General features: G+C 43.3%; 1 protein-coding gene across 1 annotated transcript in view; it reads right to left on the bottom strand.

Moving 5' to 3' along the window:
* The window catches only part of RFC1 (replication factor C subunit 1), an 88452-nt gene that overhangs the window by 31396 nt on the left and 34215 nt on the right, over positions 1-22841 (bottom strand). Inside the window, exons 5-8 of the mRNA XM_062213583.1 lie at positions 7746-7978; positions 5483-5560; positions 3379-3456; positions 821-908 (exon numbers count right to left, since the gene is read on the bottom strand). Coding sequence (XP_062069567.1) covers positions 821-908; positions 3379-3456; positions 5483-5560; positions 7746-7978 — 477 coding nt within the window. The remainder of the gene's footprint in view (positions 1-820; positions 909-3378; positions 3457-5482; positions 5561-7745; positions 7979-22841) is intronic.

The raw sequence follows: 22841 nt of genomic DNA, 5'->3' as shown, positions 1-22841 counted from the left end.
TTAATGATATGCACTTCATTCCATATTTTCTAATTTGTACACAAACAACTTACGACTAGAATATGTCACATAAAACTTCTGCGCTTAGGGGCAAGCACTTCGGCCTAGCAGTTAAGACCCCCACTTCCCACACTGGAGTACCTGGGTCCAATTCCTGCCATTGGCTCCTGACTGCATCTTCCTGCTAATTCAGACCATGGGAGCTGGCAGTGAAGGCTCAAATAATTGGATTCCTGCCAACCACCTGGGGGACCTGGACTGAGTTCCTGGCTCCCAGCTTCAGCCCCGGCTCAGCCCCAGCCATTGCAAGAGTAAGCCAGTAGACAAGAGCTTTCTCTCTTCCTCTCAAGTTAAAAATAATAATCTGTGTTTGTAACCACCCGAAAATTCAAAATCTTGAGGTGTCATGACTGGAAGATGATGCATCAACAAATTTACTTAGAAGCTTAAGGCCATCTACACTGGCAGACTGTTCACTTCTCAGGAACAATAAATATAAACTACAGACAATTAGCAGGAGAGCTTCCAATGACCTGGACAGCTATAGATCAATTCTATGTCTAACATGAGAAGCTCAAAACACTCAGTTCTTTGCCTTCATATATTGAACTTGCACTATGTGCAAAACTAACAAAAAACTAAGAGCTATGATACATTTCTCCCAACAGCCAGTATCCAAGTAGTTTTCAAAATAACACACTCTAACAGCTATGAAAAAAATGCCTAACAATATAATTATTGTACAGATGTTTAAACAAGGTTATCATGAGTTTTCTTCAATAAAGAGAAATGTTCCATCTTACTTTTTCTCTAGGATTACCTTTTTTAGGATGTTTATGTTTTTCTGCATTACTTAAATTGTCTTGGACAGATGAAAACATTTCTCCCTCTTCTATGTCCTTTTGAACCTAAACAAATTTTTAAAATGTCAAACATGACTAATAATAGAAAAACTATTACCACAAATCTGTTGCTGAATCAACTGAACTGCTGATTTTGAGCTTAAGGATCACCTTCAATAAGCAGGCCATTACAATCATCTGTCATGTATCCACCAGGGAATTCCCAGGGCAAAGGAAACATGTCTTATCACTCACCTCACCTTACAGATGAACAAACAGGTAAAAGGACATAAAATATATTTATATAAAAGGACCCCAGGGCTGGCACTGTGGTATAGCAGGTAAAGTCACTGCCTATAATTCTGGCATCCCACATGGGTGCCAGTTCAAGTTCCAGCTGCTCCATTTCCAATCTAGCTCCCTACTAATGCGCCTTGGAAAGCAACAGATGATGGCCTAAGTACTTGGGCTGCTGCCACCCATGTGGGAGACCTAGATAAAACTCCTGGCTCCTGGCTTTGGCCTGGCCCAGCCCAGCCACTGTGGCCATTTGGGGAGTGAACCAGCAAATGAATGATATCTTTCTCTTTCTCATCCTTACTCTGTGTCTCTGCCTTTCAAATAAATAAATAAATCTTTTTAAAAAAATTATCCCAGTTCATCCCACTTCACAAATCTGGAGACATTAATTCTATTTCTTTTATCTCAATGTTCAAACTGTTTGTATTACGCAGTAAAAAACTAAAATCTAAAAAGACATAAATAAAAACAAACTAAAGCTAAAAAGAACAATAAGACAATACTCTCTCTAAAGCAGAAAAAAAAAATCTATTCTCTCCACTGTTTCCTCAAAGCTCCAGTTTATAAAGAGCTCAAGGGGAAGGCATTTGGCACAGCTGTTAAGAAGGACTGGAACACCCACATTCCACACTGAAGTGCCTGGGTGGATGTGTTTCCGCTTCCAGCTAAAGCAGCACTCCTTAAGAGGCAACACGTGATCGCTCAACTTCTTGGGTCCCTTTGGGAGACCTGGCTTAAGTTCTGGACTCCTGACTTTGGCATGGAACAGTCCCGGCTGTTGCAGGAATTTGGTAGGATGGGAACTTTAGCAGAGATAGATAGAAGATTTGTCTCTTTCTGTCTGCCTTTCAAATAAATAAAAATAATTTTTTAAATATTAAACCAAAAAAAGAGGTGACAAATTGAAGTGTGTGTCACAATGTTTTAAAATAATTATACTTTGGCGGCTGCTACTGTTGCATGACAGGTTAATTCACTGCCTATAATGCCAGCATCCCAGATGGGCACCAGTTCAAGAGCTGGCTGCTCTGCCTCTGATCCAGCTCCCTGCTAATGTGCCTGGGACAGCAGCAAAAGATGGCCCAAGTGCTTGGGCTCCTGATACCCACATGGCAGATCCAGCTGGAGTTCCAGGCTCCTGCCTCTGGCCTTGCCATTGCAGTCTTTTAGGGAGTAAACCAGTGGCTGGAAGGTATCTTGGTATTTCTCTATTTCTCTCTCTCTCTTTCAAATAAATCTTTAAAAGGAATTTTTTAAATTATAATTTGACTATCTTTAGATGGAGTAAAGCTTTCCAACTGTTTCATAACTACCTGATTACACTTGGTCCCTAACAGTATCTAAGTCCACAACTTCAAACTTTTTTTTAAGATTTAATATATTTATTTATTTGAAAGGCAGAGTTATAGAGAGGCACAGGCAGACAGAGAGAGACCTTCTATTTGCTGGTTCACTCCCCAAATGACTATAATGGCTGGAGTTGGGCTGTTCCAAAGCCAGGAGCTTCTTCCAGGTCTTCCACGCAGGTGCAGGGGCCCAAGGACTTGGGCCATCTTTCACTGCTTTCCCATAGCAGAGAGCTGGATCAGAAGTGCAGCAGCAGTTCGAGATTGATGTCCATATGGGCAGTGGCTTTACCTGCTACGCCACAGCGCCAGCTCCACAACTTCATACTTTAAAAGAAAGAAGTAAAATTCTTTAAAATAGGTATTGATATTGACAATTATATGAACAATATGATTCATCACCAAGAAAGCAAATTCACTGGAGATCAAGTATTTAAAAAAATCTTGATGCTTTCAAAGAGTCCCAAAAATATACTCATCATTATTTGAGAATGCCTTAACATTATAGCTCATAAAGGTAAGCTTCCTGAAAATAATTAAAAGTTATTCAACTTGTGTTGCACAAGAATTTTTATAAGCACCACTCTCTGACAAGTACATAAGGACTCCTGTGACTCATGGTAGAGACAAGGGGTAATTCACTGTTTTTTAAGAAAGGCTCTAGTTTGCTTTGGCTTTGTCAGCTTTCCTGATGAAAGAGTTAAGTTTCTCAGTGAGGTTCCTAACAACATTTTTATTAATTAAAATAATAATTAAATAATTAATAATTTAGCTTCTTTCTGGAAGAGTTACTCATGGTTAAATCTCCAGAGTCTAGAAGACATGGGTAGGAAAAGGAGCACTGATCTGGATTGTACTCTCAAAGTGCCAACAGCCCAACAAAATGCCACCTTTTTGATCTTTGGTTCTTCATCCAACATGGCTAATGTTCTGGCAAACTCTTCATCTTCATGCAATTGCCTCTCGAGCTGTGAAAGTGTTAACAAAATGAATTGCTTTTATTGTGTATGTAAATAAAGTTTTTAAATGTTGGATTTATATACTTAGGAGAAACTGGAAAAACTTCCAGAAAAATAATCATGACATTTTCCCACTTAACTGTCAAGTAATTATCACAGGTTTGTTTCACTAAGCCAAAATATATTTCAAATCATACATACATTTCTAATCTTGCAGGCACAATATAGAAATTAATCATATTTTTAAAAGTTATATCTTATAAAATTTGAAGTCTGTAGTTTCTTTTCTTAATGGTCCTGACAACACTCACACATACTTTATTCCTTTACATTTTAAACTCTAGAAAGTCTCTGAAAGGAATCACAACCTAACAAAAACATAATTGTCTGAAAGGTACAGAAGAAGTATATAAGTGGGTTCTAATGGTTGGGGGAGTCTGGAAAGTGACACTTAAACTGACCGGAAATGGTTCAAACATCAGGAGCCTACGCCTGGAACCTCTGTTAAAGATAAGCACTCCTACCTGAAATACTTTCTTCATTTAACTTCCATCAAGTACCAGGTTCTCCTGATCTACCTACTTCCCTGGCCACTCTTTCTTAAGCTCCTTGCTAGATTCTGACCCTCCTGACCACTAAACATTACCAGTGCCCTGCAGCTCCATCCTGAGACCCTTTTCCTCTTCTGATCCCTGCTCTCCCTTTGAGCTCATCAGTTACACTGCCGTTAAATGTCATTCAAATGCCAGTATTCCCAAACACACACCTTCAGCTTACCTCTCTCCCCTGAGCTCCAGATTCCTCCACCCAACCACCTGCTCTGTATCTCCACTAGGAAGTCTGTTAGACGTCTCAAAGTTACAAAGCTCAAAGTTGGGCTCTTCATCTCTCTGCACCAAATCTGTTCTGCTTCCTGTGTTCCAGTCTTGGTAAATAGTATCACCATTTATCCAGCTGCTCAAGCCTCCTTATATCCAGCCTCTCAACAGCTTGAAGGCTGTACTTTCAAAGCACCTTCAGATTAGAGGTCTTCTCACCACCCAACCTGGGACCACCCAAAGTCTTCTCTCATCTACCCTCCCCTAACGGTCTCCAAACTGGTCAGCAATTTGCTCTTGCTCCTTATTAGCATCGCAGAAACCAGAATAACTTTCTTCTAATAGCCATCAAGTAATGTCACTTCTCTACTCCAAACTACAATGACTCCCCCCACCTCACAGAAACTAAAATGCAAAGTTCTTACCAGGCAAAGTCCTTTTAACAGATGTCCAAGACCTATCAAATGACCTAGAGGGTTTGCAACTGGCCATTTCTCCAAAATTATCTCACATCCCAACCCTTCTCAACCACTCCTCCCCAGTCACACTGACCTTCTGCACACACAGAGCATGTTTCTACTTCAGGACACTTGCACTTGCTGCTCCTCCAGTAGCCAGCACCATAGCTCACTAGATCACTTCATCTTGTGCCCTGAAGCCACCTCCTCAGAAAAACCTTCCTAACTCCTCCATTTAAAATCAAATATTCATAACCTCACTTGTTACCCCCATACTATTCTTTTACTTCTCTCCACAGCACTTAATTATCTGATATCCCATTTTCTTTCTTCTCAACTGCAGTATACCTAACACCTAGAGCAGTGTTAGGTATCTGAATAAGGTTATAGCTCGAGAGAGAGCTCTGGAGACAAATTCAGGGGTCATCAGTATACACGCAGTAATTGAAATCATAAAAATGGGTGAGATTGCTCAAGGTCAAAAAAGATATGAACAAATTAAATTAGTTTAAATCTATTAAAGCAAACTTCCATTCAAAGAACTCTAAAAATAAATCTTTAAGTAAAAAATTATCCCCTGTTCTCATCATTCACTTTTTGTGAAATTTAGAGTTTCACATATTATATTTTTACTTACTTCCCTTTTAACTTCCAGTGAGACTTAAAAATTGGAATACAACAATTTTGGTTAACTTGGCTAGACCAAATAGCAACTGAAAACATCAAGGTATTAATGCTATCCAAACAAACTGCCAATACCTCTGCATCTTCATCAAGTTGCAACTGCTTGGCGATAGCTTCATCATTTAATCTGGAATCATTTGAGTTAGGTGAAGGCTATATTTCAAAGAAAATCAAGCAAAGCAAGATCAGCACAAACCTTAAGCTAAATAATAAAGTGTTATTTCTTGATGAAAACTGATGAAATACACAAATGGAGAAAAGCATGTCAGTAACTGACAATGCAAATCACCCAGAAAGTCAATTTATGGCTACTCTCTGACTATACCCACTGTCCTAAGGAGTAAACATCCTACAGACAGATGATTCTATCTTAGTTCTATTGATATGTTCAAGAGAAGTAGAAGGGAAGGAGGGAGGGAAAGGAGGGAAAGAAGGGAGGGAGGGAGGGAGGAAACAAGGGAAGGGAGAGGGAGGGAGGGAGGGAGGATGGGAGAGGAGGAGGGAGGGAAGGAAAAATCTTGTACATTATTGTCTTGGCTTGAGAAGTAGTCCAGAACACTGGCAAACTTCTATGAAAGAAAGATTACACTGTCCTACGGAGGCACTGAGGAAATCAACAAACGCACACACACACACACCATTTGGCAGGCTTTATTTAACTCAGGAGACGACTTCCACAATAATTTATCTGAATGCTTCCTGAATGACCAGAAAAGATGAATCCAGTATTAGCCAAACAAGAAAAGGTCAAGTGAACGGCTCAGACTCCACTTAAGGGATGCACTTAGGATCTCATTTGGGAACAAAATTATTTCCTAATTTTTTGTCTGCTGAGGTCCATAGTAAAATGAGTTTGTATTCTAAAGATTCAATTTAAATTCCAAGAACTGTAATTTTTTCTTACAGTTTAAATGATCTTTTCCCACTTTCAAGTATAAGGAATTAAATGTGTAATATTGGGGCCAGTGTTGTGGCACAGCTGATAAAGCTGCTGCCTACAACGCAGGCATCCCACACAGGTGCCAGTGCATGCCCCAATTGCTCCACTTCCCATCCAGCTCCCTGTCGATGGCCTGAGAAAAGCAACAGAAAATGGCCCAAATTCTTGGCCCGTGCCACAGAAGTGGGAGACAGGGATGAAGCTCTTGGCTCCTGGCTTGGGCCCGGCTCAATCCTGGCCATCAGTGCCATTTGGGGAGTGAACCAGTGGATAGAAACACACATGCTCACACTTTCTCTACTTCTCTCTCTCTCCCTCTCCCCATTCACTCCCCCTTTTAAATGAATAAATAAATCTAAATCTTTTTTAAAAATGCGTAATAGGGGCCAGCACTGTGGCGCAGTGGGGTAAAACCACCACCTGCAGTGCCAGCATCCCATACAGGTGCCAGCTCGAGTCCCGGCTGCTCCACTTCTGATCCAGCTCTCTGCCATGGCCTGCGAAAGCAGTAGAAGATGGCCCATATCAAAGAAGATGTACTTTTCTCTGAAGGGAGAAGAGAACTTCCACTCTGCATACGGCCCTGTCTAAAAAACCAACAGTTTGTGGACTCAAAAGGCTTCCATAGCCTTGGCAGCTCATGTCAAGAGCCTTGGGTGATCACTGACGTCAAAATAAGAGTGTCAATTGTTAAATCAACAACAGGAGTCCCTGTGCACTTGCTCCCCATGTAGGACTTCTGTCTTAATGTGTTGTACTATGAGAATTAACGGTAAAACAAGTCTTCAAACTGTACTTTATACTTTGTGTGTCTGTGTGGGTGCAAATAGTTGAAATTTCTACTTAGTATAGAGTTGGTCTTCTGTATATAAAGTCAATCAAAAACGAATCTTAATGGAAAATGGAATGGGAGAGGGAGAGGTAGGTGGGATGGGAGGGTGGGAACGAGGGGAAAAACACTATATCCCTAGAAGCTGTACATATAAAATTTATATTCATTAAATAAAAATCTTAAAAAAAAAATAGAAAAAGAAAGATAGCCCAAGTCCTTGGGTCCCTGTAGCCATGTAGGAGACCTGGAAGATGATCCAGGCTCCTGGCTTTGGATTGACACAGCTCCAGCCATTGTGGCCATCTGAGGAGTGAACCAGAGGATGGAAGACCTCTGTCTCTCTGCCTCTCAAATAAATACATAAATCTTTTTTTTTTTTTAAGTGTAATATGCTACTTTCCTTATTTTCCAAAATCAGGGCAATAGATTTCATCCAAAATCACAGGAAAAGCATTTTCATTAATGAAACCTGTTGAGCCTTTTAAAAAATGCTAATTTCTCCTCTTACTAATAACAGTGAATGAGTGTAAATTCTAAACATTCTTGCTTCTATGTGAAACACTCACTTCTTTTCTTTTGCTTGCCACCATCTTCTTATCTGATCTTTGGACACTTCCAGTTCCAAAATAATCAAGCACTGATGTGGGCGTCAGCTTTATTGGTGACAAAGGCTTATTCTTGGCCTTGGGATTTTCTTCATTCTTTTTCAGGTTTGAAGCTCCAAGATAGGTATTTGTAGATCTTCCATTCTCTTTAGATTTAGAGGCTGCCTTTTTACACACAAAGTCATCTTCTTCATCTTAAGTAGGAAATAAACAGATATTTTTGATGTTATCAATTCTAACTATATAAAGCAATCACTTATCAATTTTATAAGTATACAAGAGTTTGGGGTTGATAATAATATTTTTTTCCTATCTCCTGAGCTCAAGATTTGGGCCATAATCCCCATACACCATAAACCCAATGTGGAAATCTCAAAACACTGAAATCCCTATAGTCTAAAATCATTAAATATAAAAATCCTGGAAACATAATTCTTGAAAAAACTTCTTTCAATTCTTCAAATGACATTTATTTACACATTTAAAAGAGATTTGAAAATTTCTTAGCACTTAGGCCACTTTATACAATAAAAGAGCCAATAATAACAATTTTGCAAGCATAAACACTCAAATATACAAATGACAGTCACAAAGGTATGACAGTTACTATTAAGACAAATTATATTCATAAAGAAATAGGGTGGGGTGGCCAGCGCTGTGGCTCACTAGGCTAATCCTCTGCCTTGTGGCGCCGGCACACCAGGTTCTAGTCCCGGTTGGGGCGCCGGATTCTGTCCCGGTTGCCCCTCTTCCAGGCCAGCTCTCTGCTGTGGCCAGGGAGTGCAGTGGAGGATGGCCCAAGTGCTTGGGCCCTGCACCCACATGGAGACCAGGATAAGCACCTGGCTCCTGCCATTGGATCAGCGCGGTGCGCCGGCTGCGGAGGCCGTTGTAGGGTGAACCAACGGCAAAGGAAGACCTTTCTCTCTGTCTCTCTTACTGTCCAATCTGCCTGTCAAAAAAAAAAGGGGGGGGGGGGGGCTAGAGCTGTGGCGTAGCAAATTACACCACTGCCTGCAGTGCCAACATCTTATGAGCACCAGTTCTAGTACCTGCTACTCCTCTTCTAATCCACCTCCCTGCTAATGTGCCTGGGAATGCGGTAGAGGACGACCCAAGTCCTTGGGCTTCTGCACCCACTTGGAAGACCCAGAAGAAGCTACTGGCTCCTGGATTCAAACCAGTCCAGCTCTGGCTGTTGAGACCATTTGGGGAGTGAAACAGCAGATGAAGATCTCTTTCTCTACCTCTCTTTCTTGCTCTCTCTGTAACTCTCTCAAATTTTTTAAAAAAGAAGAAGAAATTAATAGGACAAAAAGCAGGCCGGCGCTGTGGCTCACTAGGCTAATCCTCCGCCTTGTGGCGCCGGCACACCGGGTTCTAGTCCTGGTCGGGGTGCCGGATTCTGTCCCGGTTGCCCCTCTTCCAGGCCAGCTCTGCTGTGGCCCGGGAGGGCAGTGGAGGATGGCCCAAGTCCTTGGGCCCTGCACCTGCATGGGAGACCAGGAGAAGCACCTGGCTTCTGGCTTCCGATCAGCGCAATGCACCGGCCACAGCAGCCATTGGAGGGTGAACCAACGGCAAAGGAAGACCTTTCTCTCTGTCTCTCTCTCTCACTGTCCACTCTGCCTGTCAAAAAAAATTTAAAAAGGACAAAAAGCAACTGTGTACACCTAGCTCTTTAACTATAGTCATATGAAACACTATAATGGACAACTTAAGCCTTTTGACAAGATTATAAGGCACCAAAACAGGAGGCAGGAGTTGTGCAGTGGATTAAATGCCAGCATCCCATGTGAGTGCCAGTGCCAGTCCTGAGTCCCAAGTGCTTGGCCCCTGCCACCCATGTGGGAGACCCAGATGCAGTTCCGGGCTCTTGGCTTCACTCTGGCCCAGTCCCAGCCGGACATTCCAGCCATTTGGGAGTGAACCAGCAGATGTATGATCTCTGTCTCTCTAACTCTGCCTTTCAAATGAAAAAATAACTCTTTAAACAACAAAAACAACAACAAAGCTCACCATTGCAGATGCGGTCACCTAGATGCAGTCACCTAAAGAGCCAAGATCTCGGAGAAATTTTTTCTTTCACAAACACAGATGCATAAAAAGGATCTCTCTTATTTACTGAGGAAGGTTGAGCATTTTTACACAGACAGAAATCACACACTAAGTCAACCTTGTAGTAAGACTTTAGCTGAGTAAAATTTGCAGGAAGTGCACTAAAAGATTAGAACTCTCCAGAAGTCTACACAATTTGTGCCTCCAGTATGAAAAAGCATATTATATAATGGCACAGATTACGGCAACTTGCACGTAGGCACAATTCTGCGCAGTCCCTAACAGCTGGCTGGCTTTCACGATCATTAACTATACTTTGAAGTCTTAACACTGCACACACATAGCCACTTTGTTTTCTTTTCGGGCATGGCTCTCCTCAGAGAATATGCTCACACTCATTTTCCACATGGCACTGCTCTTTCTGAAATTCTTTCATGATTAGATATACTCCAAAATGAGCAGTCTTTATGAACTTTTCCAATCTCTGTGTCATGTTAATACGTTCTTTTGGGCATGTAGAAATCCACCCCATAGGCACTCATACACAGATCACAAATCTGGTGGAAGCAACACTGGTAACCATACTATTGTGTTTTCTTATCCTATCAGGCACGTACTGATTTTTAGACCAGTCAGTAATTGATTTCCTTCTTTAGGCAAATGAGGCTTTCATTCATTCAAAGCTGGAAGGAATGCTGCTGCAGACAAATAAGGCATTTTTTCTAACTGAATCAGTCCAGAGTCCACTACATCCGCTATAGGAGATCCAATGTGTAAGGCTCCACTTGAAATGCTGGCAGCGCTATGAGCAGGGTCTTTCCTTTTACTGCAACTCAGAAGGAAACTTTTGATCCTTGTGTTTTAGATTCCAGCCCTAGAAGCTGTGCCTGCAGAAGTTATCTGAAGGCAGCCTTGTGCCTTCCACTAGTGGTCGGCAACCAGGCTTGCATTTCTCCAAGAACATGCAGCATGGACTCAGCTGAGATGTGTATTACATAAAAGGTACTCTCATATGAACTGAAATGTGTTTTATCTTTAGACAACCTGCATAACATGTTTTTTCCTCAAAAAGCAGTGTCTCCAAGTAAATACCAGCCAAAATAAATGAAGAGTCCAAGATGATAGGAATTTCATTTATGGTAAGTCCTGGTGTGGTATGGATAGCAAGCTGGTTATGATGAGCAGTGACAGAGCCAAAGTCGCTGCCACATATGCTAACTTTTCCCATTTCTAAACCATCCTTAAAGGAAATCCTAAAGGGGTCACACCATCCTCCTAGTAGTCCAGCAGAGCAACCATGTCATCTGGATTCTGTTTTCGTCAATAAAGAACTGGCTGTTTTGCAAAGTACCAACAATGTGCTTCGTTTGTGCTGCTGTCCTAAAAGGCCTTACTCTTCCTGGTCCCCGTGCTTCAAGTCTGCCTTTTACTCATGTGACATATTTCTTAGGGGCTTTTTTTGTGGAGCCGTGTTCCTGCAGGTTTTGGTTCATAATGGTACCAACACCAGGGATCACTGTGCTTTTGCTACCTTGGCCCTCGAGGTCTTTGGTGGAGGCAATTCCACCAATGAGCAAATCATCAATGTACCTCCACCCTTCTGACCACGTGCCCCTCCACCTCCAGGCACAGCCTGCCTGCAGTCTCTCAGCGCCGGTAAATGTGGGAGAACATCTCATCATGACTGATGGAAGCTGGAGCCGGATTGACGGCATTGCTAGCTTAGCAGACGCCTGGAGCTCACAGCATGCGAGGTGCAGCCAGCACAGTGCTCAGAGAAAGGGGCGGGGGGAGGGCAGGCGGAAAAGCAAAGGATGCATTTTTAAACTGAAATTTTCATTGTTTCCAGATCTCCTGGCCAATCCCATCCACAGAATCCAGCTCTCTATCTTTTACCTTTATTTTTTTTTTTTTCATGGCAACTGCAGTTTTTGTAATTTCAGCTCTCAACATTTCAAGAACATTCACAATTTCAATGCTTTGGGATTGTTTTGAGATTTTAGACTTTAGGGATTTTGATCTTTGGGGTTTCAGCATTGGGACTACAATCAGCACCACCAAATTCAACAGTCATCCCCATAGTTACCAGTGCAGGGCCTGAACTAAGCCATTCCTCCCAACACACCCAGGGTCCACAAAGATTTACTGAGCACCCATGTCATGCCAGGTACTGGGGATACAGCAGTGAATAACAAAGACAAAAATCCCTATCTACCCTCACGGAACTTAAAAGGAAACACATACAAATAAATACATATCGTCAAGTTATGCTTCCAAGGAAGAAAAAGTCTAACGGGGGAGGAAGGGTGCACTTTTGGATAGCATGGTCACAGAAGGCCTCCTTGAAAAGCAACGCTTAGACAGAGGTACCCTCCAGCAAGAATGTCTGCATGATGAAAACTACAAGCACAAAAGCCTTACAGTGACTGTGCCTGGAGGTCAAGTAGACTGCAGCACAATGAGGGTATGCTGCAGAAGTTCCAGGGAACCAGGCGGGAGTGAAACCCTAGGTCGAATTTTAGGCTATATGGTAGGATGAGAAGCCACTGGAGAATTCTGAGCAGAACACTGAGTGATCCAACTGAAGGCATGCCCTTCAGAGAAGATGCGGTAGAGGGGCAGAAGTGAATGTGGGAAGACTACTTAGGAAGCCACTATAGTTCCAGGTGAGATGCTGAGGCTCGGGCAACCATGGTACGTGAAGGCTTCATTTAAGCTCTTTGTTTTGTTACATTTTATTTCTCTAAAGAATTTCCACAAAACAACTCATTCATGACAACCCTTAGATAACTACAAACTCCAAAAATATCCCTGAAGGGTGGGTTCAGGTAGGGGCTGCTGGCGCTGTGATGGAGCAGGTTAAATTGCCACCTGTGACACTAGCACCCTTTATGAGTGCCAATTTGAGTCCTAGATGCTCCACTTCTAATACAGCTCCCTGTTAATGTACTGAGCAAGTAGAGGAAGATGGTACAAGTACTTGGGCCCTTGCAGGAGATCCAGGTTGAGTTCCTGGCTCCTCACTTCAGCTTGGTCCAGTCTCAACCAATGTGGCCATTTGGGGAGTGAACCAGTAGATGGAAGATCACTTTCTCTAACAAACATCACTGAAAGGAGCTTCAACAATTTTTTCTGGTTTGGTTAATTGGTTCATTCACACACACACACACACACACACACACACACTTTTCAATGTGTCCTACAACAAAAGAAATTCAACAAAAAGGAAAGTCTAAAAGGCCACTGTGATAAGTAGGTAATCATGGTGGTAGGCGGAAAGGCTCACTTTGTAAATTGGGTATGCAAAGCCACATGAGTAGGTCTCACGTCCTCACACAAGTACTCCCTCATTCAACTATAAACACTTGCTAAGGGTACTGTGACCCGGGCACTGTGCTTTTACTACACAACTGCTTTAACAAACATCAAAGTCTCTAATAACATGCAAAAATCAAAAGGATTTAGCCTTATTTCTTATATTGAAATGAAACCATAAACTTTCCAATTCATAACTCTTTTGTTTTCTTAAAGATTTATTTATTTGAAAGTCAGAGTTACACAAAGAGAGGAGAGGCAGAGAGAGAGTAGTCTTCCATCCACTGATTCACTCCCCAATCAGCCGCAACGGCCGGAGCAGCACTGATCCGAAGCCAGGAGCCAGTAACTTCTTCTGGGTCTCCCACGCAGGTGCAGAAGCCCAAGGACTTCGGCCATCTTCTACTGCTTTCCCAAACCATAGCAGAGAGGTGGATCAGAAGTGGAGCAGCCGAGATTCAAACCGGCACCCATATGGGATGCTGGCACTGCAGGCTGCGGTTTTAGCTACTACACCACAGCACCAGCCCCTACAATTTATAACTCTTACAGGTTTGTGATTATTAAGTGTAAAAAGTAATTCACGGAGCCGGCACTGTGGCATAATGGCTAAAGCCACAGCCTGAAGTGCCAGGCATCCCATACGGGTGCCGGTTCAAGTCCCGGCTACTCCACTTCTGATCCAGCTCTACGCTATGGCCTGGGAAAGCAGTAGAAGATGGCCCAACTCTTTCAGCCGCTGCATCCATGTGGGAGACCCAGAAGAAGCTCCTGAATCCTGGCTTCGGATGGGCGCAGTTCCAGACGTTGCAGCCAATTGGGGAGTGAACCAGCGAATGGAAGATCTTTCTCTCTCTTTGCCTCTCCTTCTCTCTCTGTTTAACTTTGACTTTCAAATAAATAAATAAATCTTTAAAATAATAATAATAAAGTAACCCACTATGGGGCCAGTGCTGTGGCACAAGGAGTTAAGCCACCATCTGTAATGCTGGCATACCTTATGGGTGCCAGTTCAAGTCTTGATGGTCCACTTCTGATTCAGCTCTCTGCTAATGTGCTGGGAAAGCAGCGGAAGATGGCCCAAGTGCTTAGGCCCCAGTACCTACATGGGAGACACAGATGGAGTTCCCGTCTTCAGACTGGTTGGCACAGCCCAGGCTGTTGTAGCCATTTGGGGAGTGAAGAAGCGGATGGAAGACCTCTCTGTGTCTCTAATTCTGACTTTCAAATAAATAAATACAACTTTAAAGCGCGCGGGGGGGGCGGGGGGGGGCGGGGCTGTGGCATAGCAGGTAAAGCCACCAACTGAGGTGCCAGCATCCCATATAGGCACCAGTTTAAGTCCTTGCTGCTCCACTTCCCATCCAGCTCTCTGCTATGGCCTGGGAAAGCAGAAGATGGCCCAAGTCCTTGGGCCCCTGCACCCACTTGGGAGACCTGGAAGAGGCTAATGGCCCCTGGCTTCAGATCAGTGCAGCTCCGGCCATTGTGGCCATCTGGGGAATGAACCAGCAGATAGAAGATCTCGATCTTGATCTCTCTCTTTGCGTCTCTGTAACGCTGCCTTTCAAATAAATAAATAAAGTAAGCCACTATGTAAGGCAAGAGTGTAACAGACATCTCTAAGAACGTCCATGTAGCTCATTACAAGCTCATTTTTCCTAATACCTTACAGCTCATCGCACCTCCCAAGGGCCTCCAAACAGCAACGCATCTATTCATTAGATGGCTCCATACTGCTGGCTACAACCAACTAGACCAGAAGTGGGCACTTGAGCAAGGTGGGCCCAACTCTTACTTGGATCAGTTTCCTGTGCTGATGTGTATAAACCAAGGTACTAATGGCTTATTCCTGAGTTCAGTGAGAGAGGTCAGTGGCCTCCTCATAACTCCCCACAGTGCTGACACTAAGTGAGGTGTTACTGTTAACCCACAACCACAGGTTTTACCTAAAGCATCCAAGTTTTACTTATCTTCAACTATACTTAACCTACCTTCAAGCTTAAAGATTCATCCGCAAATCTTACTAGCCATTGCCTATCAACAGCAGGATACTTCACAGATTTCAGTTTAACAAGAGGAGGTTCATTCCTTCAAAGATCAGCTCTCCCCACCTATCAGATCTTCTCCAGCTCTTTGGCAGGTGTGGGAAAGGGTCTGACTCACAGCTCCTCAAAGTCTGGGCGGCATTATCCCCATGCCATTCAAATAAAACAGCCATGTGAAGTACTCCAAATAGCCCTAGTGACCATTGAAAAGATGACTTGAAATTCCTCTCTTTTTCTCTAAAATAATAAGTGAATTATTATATTATAGAAACCCAAATAATTTTTTATGGTTGACAGTTGGTCTATTTTTAGACCCAGTTAAGCTACAGCATAACCAAACCAGTAGCATACAACAACAAATTATACTATTTAGTAAGTTAATAAAAAATTATGCAAAGTATCTTTAAATTAAATCAAAACAGAAAGAACATTGCTTGCATCCTGGTTTTAATAAAGAAAGGAGGGGGGCTGCCACTGTGGCATAGTGGGTAAGGCCACTGCCTGCACTGCCGGCATCCTATATGGGTGCTGGTTCAAGTCCCGGCTGCTCCACTTCCGATTCAGCTCTCTGCTATACCCTGAGAAAGCAGCAGAAGATGGCTCAAGTTCTTGAGCCTCTGCACCCATATGGAAGACCTGAAAGCAGCATCTGGCTCCTGACTTCACATCAGCCCAGATCTGGCATTTGCAGCCATTTGGGGAGTAAACCAGTGGATGGAAGACCTCTCTGTTTCTCTACCTCTGCTTCTCTGTAACTCTGCCTTTCAAATAATAAATCAGTATTTTTTAAAAATAAAAATAAGAGGAGGAACAGAATTGAGGGATGAAAGGTGCCAGGAGAGGAAGCAGGAAGGGAGTGAGTTATAACAATATGGGAAAACAAATAACCTGGATATCTATTAATATGTTCAACAGTGGAATGGAATTCTATGCAGCAATTATAACCAATTTATTGATATATTCACATATTTATCAAATGATATAACAGTATGTTTAATGATATATATTTATAGATACATAACAAATTCACAATGAAAAATCCAAAAAAATATCGAGACATTAACAATTTTTATCTCTGTATAGAGAATTATAGGTAAGTTTTGTGTTCTTTCCATACTTCTTTTCTCCCATGTATTAGATTTCTCTTTCTTATGAACTTCCACCTAATATTTTACAACAAAACAACACCCTAGAAACTCTATGACCTCTTGGCTTTCAGAAATAGAGCTTTCCGGCTGGCGCCGCGGCTCACTAGGCTAATCCTCCGCCTTTCGGCGCCGGCACACCGGGTTCTAGTCCCGGTTGCCCCTCTTCCAGGCCAGCTCTCTGCTGTGGCCAGGGAGTGCAGTGGAGGATGGCCCAAGTGCTTGGGGCCTGCACCCCATGGGAGACCAGGAGAAGCACCTGGCTCCTGCCATAGGATCAGCGCGGTGCGCCGGCCGCAGCGCGCCAACCGCAGCGGCCATTGGAGGGTGAACCAACGGCAAAAGGAAGACCTTTCTCTCTGTCTCTCTCACTCACTGTCCACTCTGCCTGTCAAAAAAAATAAAAAAAGAAATAGAGCTTTCCTCCCCCCACCTCCACGGCCTTCTTTGCTCACTTCTGCTCCTTATTTATCAGCATTTCTGCTAATTCTGCTACAAGCTCCACAAATAACCTCGTATCTTCTTAACTAAGTACTATTAGAGCTATCATTACTGAGCATTAAACTGTGTGACAGGCACTTTATACTGGGTTACCTTTAGTCAACTAGTCTGATTTTTTAAGACTGACTTATTTATTTATTTAAAAGGCAAGTGACAGAGTAAGAGATCTTCCATCTACCGCTTCACCCCCCAAATGGCTGGGTCAGGTCAAAGCCAGGAATCAGGAACCCTGTCCAGGTCTTCCACATAAATGCCAGGGCCCAAGTACTTGAGCCATCTTCTGCTGCCTTCCAGGCACACTAGCAGGGAGCTGCATCAGAAGCAAGGCAGCCAGGACTCAAACTGGTGTTCCGTTACAGGATGTTAACAATGCAAGTGGAAACCGCCCACTGCGCAACACCAGCCCCTATTTCCTCATTCAATACATAAACCCTATTTTCCACGCTCCTAACACACACATAGCCTAGACTCACCTACTTACAAAACTGAGCAATGTTATCTCAAAACGAACTCCCTATCTCTGTAGTGCACAGCAATACTATACTCTTCAGGAAATGCTTTACTTGTATTTAACCAAAATACCTCTCTGTGAATTACATTTATTTTCCTCAATCCATTCTGTGAAAAAGAATAAAAGTTTACTTTTCCCAGATTCAGTATATGAGGATTGCCTTCATTTCTTCCTCAGGGCCTCCTTCCTATTAACAGCACAAAAGTCGGTGCTGGTTGGGGCCCGCACGGTTAATCCTCCGCCTGCGGCACCAGCATCCCACATGGGCGCCGGGTTCTAGTCCTGGTTGCTCCTCTTCTAGTCCAGCTCTCTGCTCTGGCCCGGGAGGGCAGTGGAGGATGGCCCAAGTGCTTGGGCCTTGCACCCGCATGGGAGACCAGGAGAAGCACCTGGCTCCTGACTTCGGAGCACACCGGCCACAGCAGCCATTTGGGGGGTGAACCAACGGAAGGAAGACCTTTCTCTCTGTCTCTCTCTCTCTAACTCTGCCTGTCAAAAAAAGAAAAAGAAAAAGAAAAAGAAAAAGAAAAAGAAAAAGAAAAAGAAAAAGAAAAAGAAAGAAAGAAAGAAAGAAAGAAAGAAAGAAAGAAAGAAAGAAAGCAAGCAAGCAAGCAATATACCTTCATGGGGGAAAAAAAAACAGTACAAGCATCTTTAAAAAAAAAAAAAGATTTATTTATTTACTTGAAATTCAGAATTAGAGTTAGAGTTAGAGTTAGAGAGAGAGAGAGAGAGAGAGAGAGGTTTTTCATCCAATGGTTCATTCCCCAATTAGCCACAACGGCCAGAGCTGCACCGATCCGAAGCCAGGAGCCAGAAGCCAGGAGCTTCTTCCGGTCTCCCATGTGGGTGTAGGAGCCCAAGGACTTGGGCCATCCTCCACTGCCTTCCCAGGCCACAGCAGAGAGCTGGACTGGAAGTGGAGCAGCCGGCTCTCAAACTGGCACCATATGGGATGTGGGTGCTTCAGGCCAGGGCGTTGACCTGCTGCACCACAGTGCTGGCCCTGTACACAGTACAAGTTTCAACTCAACAGTTAGGTGCCTGACGGGATCAAATTTGTTAAAGGGCTGACTGCCCAGTATAGCACCTAATCCTGGTACAGACAATCAGTAAAGAATAAAACAGAATTCTCTACTAAAAACAACACTGAACCAGAAGTCCACAAAACTAAAATTCTGGGGCCAGCGCTGTGGTATAGTGGTTAAGCCTCTGTCTGCAGCACCAGCATCCCATATGGGCACCGGCTTGTGTACCGGCTGCTCCTCTTCCGATCCAGCTCTCTATGGCCTGGAAAAGCAGTGTAAGATGACCCAAATGCTTGGGCCCCTGAAGAAGCTTCTGGTTCCTGGCTCCAGATCGGCCCAGCTCCAGTCGTTGCAGCCAATTGGGGAGTGAACCAGTGGATAGAACACCTTTCTCTCAGTCTCTCCCTTTCTCTGTAACTCTACCTCTCAAATAAATAAAATCTTAAAAAAAAAAAAAGTTCTAACCTCTCTCCAACTTACTGTTTTTAATTATAATTATAATTATTTAATTTTAATTATGATCTGGGCTTCACTGTCCTCCTCTGAAAAACATTAGATGAAACAAAGGTTTTCTGAGGTTTTCCATTCTACTGTGATGCTATCGATAGCCATAAGGTTGTTTAACTATATACTCAACATTGATGGAAATGTACTGAGTTTACACTAATAGGAAAACATATAGTATGACTTCACTTGGAAGCAATTTGGCAGAACCTATATAGATCTTAAAGAAGCCCATATTCTTAAGCACAGTATTTCTTGGGGTGCTGCTAAATATTTACATACAAATATTCCCATCACACTTGTTGCAAACAGGAAAAGTGTAAGCAAATGAAATTACTCCAAGAGAAGAAAGGCTTGTACTCATATAAACTGTGGTCAAGTCATATAATGGATTGGTGTAGCCATTAAACATTAAGACCAAATCTTGGGGCCGGTGCTGTGGCATAGAGGGTAAAGCCACCGCCTGCAGTGCCACCATCCCATATAGGCACCAGTTCGAGTCCCGGCTGCTCCACTTCCCATCCAGCTCTCTGCTATGGCCTGGGAAAGCAGAAGATGGCCCAAGTCCTTAGGCCCCTGCACACACGTGAGAGACCAGGAAGAAGCTCCTGGCTTCGGATCGGCACAGCTCCAGCCACTGTGGCCAATTGGAGAGTGAACCAGCGGATAGAAGACCTCTCTCTTTCTCTGCTTCTCTTTCTCTGTGTAACTCTTTCAAATAAATAAATCTTTTTTAAAAAGCGGGGGGGGGGGGGGGGGGGGCGCGCCAGTGGCACTGTGGCACAGCAAGTTAAAGCCCTGGCCTGAAGCTCCAGCATCCCATATGGGCACCGGTTCTAGTCCCAAGTGCTCCTCTTCCGATCCAGCTCTCTGCTATGGCCTGGGAAACCAGGCCCAAATCTTTGGGCCCCTGCACCTACATGGGAGACCTGGAAGAAGCTCCTGGCTCCTGGCTTCGGATCGGCGCAACTCTGGCCATTGTAGCCATCTGGGGAGTGAACCAGCGGATGGAAGACCTCTCTCTGTCTCTACCTCTCTCTGTAACTCTTTCAAATAAATAAAATAAAGCTTAAAAAAAAAAAACCCAAATATTAAGGCTCAAAAACAATGGTGAGGCATCAACATCTAATCTTGTAGTTAATGTGCCAGTTAGGGTGCCCATGTCCCATATCAGAGTGTCTGGGTTTGAGCGCCAGCTCCAGCTCCCAATTCTAGCTTCCTGCTAATGTAGACACTGGGAGGCAGCAAGGGATGGCTCCAGTAGTTAGGTCTGTGCCATCCACATGGGAAATGTGCAGCTCTCTATAAGCCGCAAGCACATCTGAAAACATCCCATCATCTTGACTTCATGAAACCAGAAAAACTGAAGAAAAAGCATCCCTACCGTCTCCATATTATGACTTCTGAGCTAGGTGTCTTAAAGCCCCTCTGGCCCCTAGCATTTCAAAAGTTACATCAATGTATCATTGGAACAAGACGGCAATACAGGAAAGAATGCAACTAGCTGCCTGCAAAGACATGCTCATTTCACAGGTGCTGCTGTGGCCAGCCTCGTGCAAAGTATTTTACAACCCCACCCAATGTGCAGAAACAAAACATTCCATGTAAAATGGTAGTTAGCTTTTTAACATTTGTTCTTGTTTTCTAATAAGCCTAAATTTGTTCCTACCTGGTTAGATGCCAAAGGCAAACTGTTCTCTTCTCCCCCAGAAACTTATAATAATATATTGACAAATAGATCTAAGTCAAATTTCTGAGAACCAGCTGAAAATCACAGGCAATTGAACACTCAGAATTTCCTTCCAGGATATCTGTCTCCTTACAAAAACACTATTTGTTTTTATTTATAGACAGCATAACCTCAAATGTGGTAACAGCCACCAAGTAAACCAACATTGCTCAACCCACAGCAGAGGAACTGCCTGGATGAGAACATTGTGCTGCCATTCTGAGTTAGACATGTTCATTCATTTAGAAGGAATACCAATAAAAGACAAAGAAAATAATGGCAGGTCCATATAAAAATATATTTACAAGCCAAGAAAGGAAGAAAACCTAATTCTGGAGTTTATACTGCTAAGAATTTGCCCTTTCCAAACAGAGCTCTGAACAGCCTAATTCTCTGATTTCCTTTCCTTCGGTCAGGAACACACAAAAAACAAATTAATGGGGATAAATGGTTACAGAGATGAAAAAAAGTTAGCAACAAGTCAAAAACTTGAAAGAGGATCTGGGTGTTTAAAGCCTTTTTCTGTTACATTCCTTTTTAATACTTCTGAGTCAAAAACCCCACCTGTCACTTTGGTTTTGGAGGTAGAGGAAGGTCCGTGCATGTGTCAAGTCTTCAAAAAATGTTTACTAAGTAAATGGAAGAGAAACTAAACATATCATCTTTGCCCATTTATGTAGTAAGTCACACATCCTGTGCATATCAGTACAGTAAAACAAAACTGAGACAGCTCATCCCTAATGAAGAAACCAGGGGTGGGTGTTTGGCACAGCAGTTAAGGGGCCACTTGGGAAACTCAGGTCCCCTACTGGAGTGCTTACATTCAAATCCCAGCTCTGCTCTCAATTTTTGTTTCTTGCTAATGTGTACCTTGAGAGGTAGTAGGTGGCTCAAGCAGTTGGCTCTCTGCCACCCATGTGGGAAACCTAGATTGAGCTCCAGGCTCTTGGCTTTGGCCTGGGCCAGCCCCAGCTGTTGCAGGCATTAGGGGAGGGAAGAGAACAAGCAGATAGGATATCTCTCTCTGCCTTTCAAATCAATTAAATATATAAATAAAATTATAAAGGAAACCAGAGCTCTCATAATACAATACCAATGGATCTTTGGAGAATCAAATGGAGTCAGTTATATTTTTAAAATAAAGTTATAATTTGTGAGGTCTAGTGAGGTAATTGAGTAAGGAAAAGTAAGAGAAAAAGGTACTGGCTTAAAATGTGATGTTGGGGGGCCGGCACTGTGGCACAGAGGGTTAAAGCCCTGGCCTGAAGTGCCAGCATCCCATATGGGCGCTGGTTCTAGTCCCAGCTGCTCCTCTTCTAATCCAGCTCTCTGCTATAGTCTGGGAAGGCAGTAGAAGGTGGCCCAGGTCCTTGAACCCCTGCACCCGCTTTGGAGACCCAGAAGAGGCTCCTGGCTCCTGGCTCCGGATCTGCTCAGCTCCAGACGTTGCTGCCATTTGGGGAGTGAACCAGCAGATGGAAGACCTCTCTCTCTCTCTCTCTCTGTCTCTACCTGTCTCTGTAACTCTATCTTTCAAATAAATAAAATAAGTATTTTAAAAAATGTTCACAGAAAATATGCATGAATTTCATTAAAAAAAAAATGTGATGTTGGGCTGGTATGCGGTGGCGTACTGGGTTAAGTGCCGCCTACAACACCATGTTCCCAAGATGAGCACTGGTTCAAGTCTCGGCTGCTCCACTGCAGTGTAGCTCCTTGTCAGCGTGCCCGGAAAAGCAACCAAGCATGGCCCAAGTGTTTGGGCCCCCGCAAGCATGGAAGACCAAGATGAAGCTACTGTCTCCTGGCTTTGGCTTGGCCCAGCCCAGGCCATTGTGGCCATTTGGAGAGTGAACCAGCAGACAGAAGACCTCCCTTTGTCCTCATTGTCTGTTTCTCTCTCTCTCTCTCTCAGTAGCTCTGTCTTTCAAATAAATCCTTCAAAGAAAAATGTTATCTACAACACAGGTGCCAAGCTCAATAGATCTCAAAAAAAAAAAAAAAAAAAAAAAAAAGAAAAAGGCCTGGACAATTAACCACAGGTACATTATACCCAGAGCTTCTGACAAGAGTAAGGCACGAAACCAGCACTGGAAGGAAATCTGGCCAGAGTTAAGGGAGTAACTCTGCAGTGAGATCCCCACTTCCACTCACACACCTCTTCTCCACATTTCAGGGAGCAGAGCTAGTCTCAATACGTAAAGCCACATATAAATCA

Source organism: Lepus europaeus, chromosome 16 (assembly GCF_033115175.1).
Source record: "Lepus europaeus isolate LE1 chromosome 16, mLepTim1.pri, whole genome shotgun sequence".
NCBI classification, from domain to species: Eukaryota; Metazoa; Chordata; class Mammalia; order Lagomorpha; family Leporidae; genus Lepus; species Lepus europaeus.
Note: the sequence above shows the minus strand (reverse complement) of the source record. Positions and strands in the feature narration are given on the sequence as shown.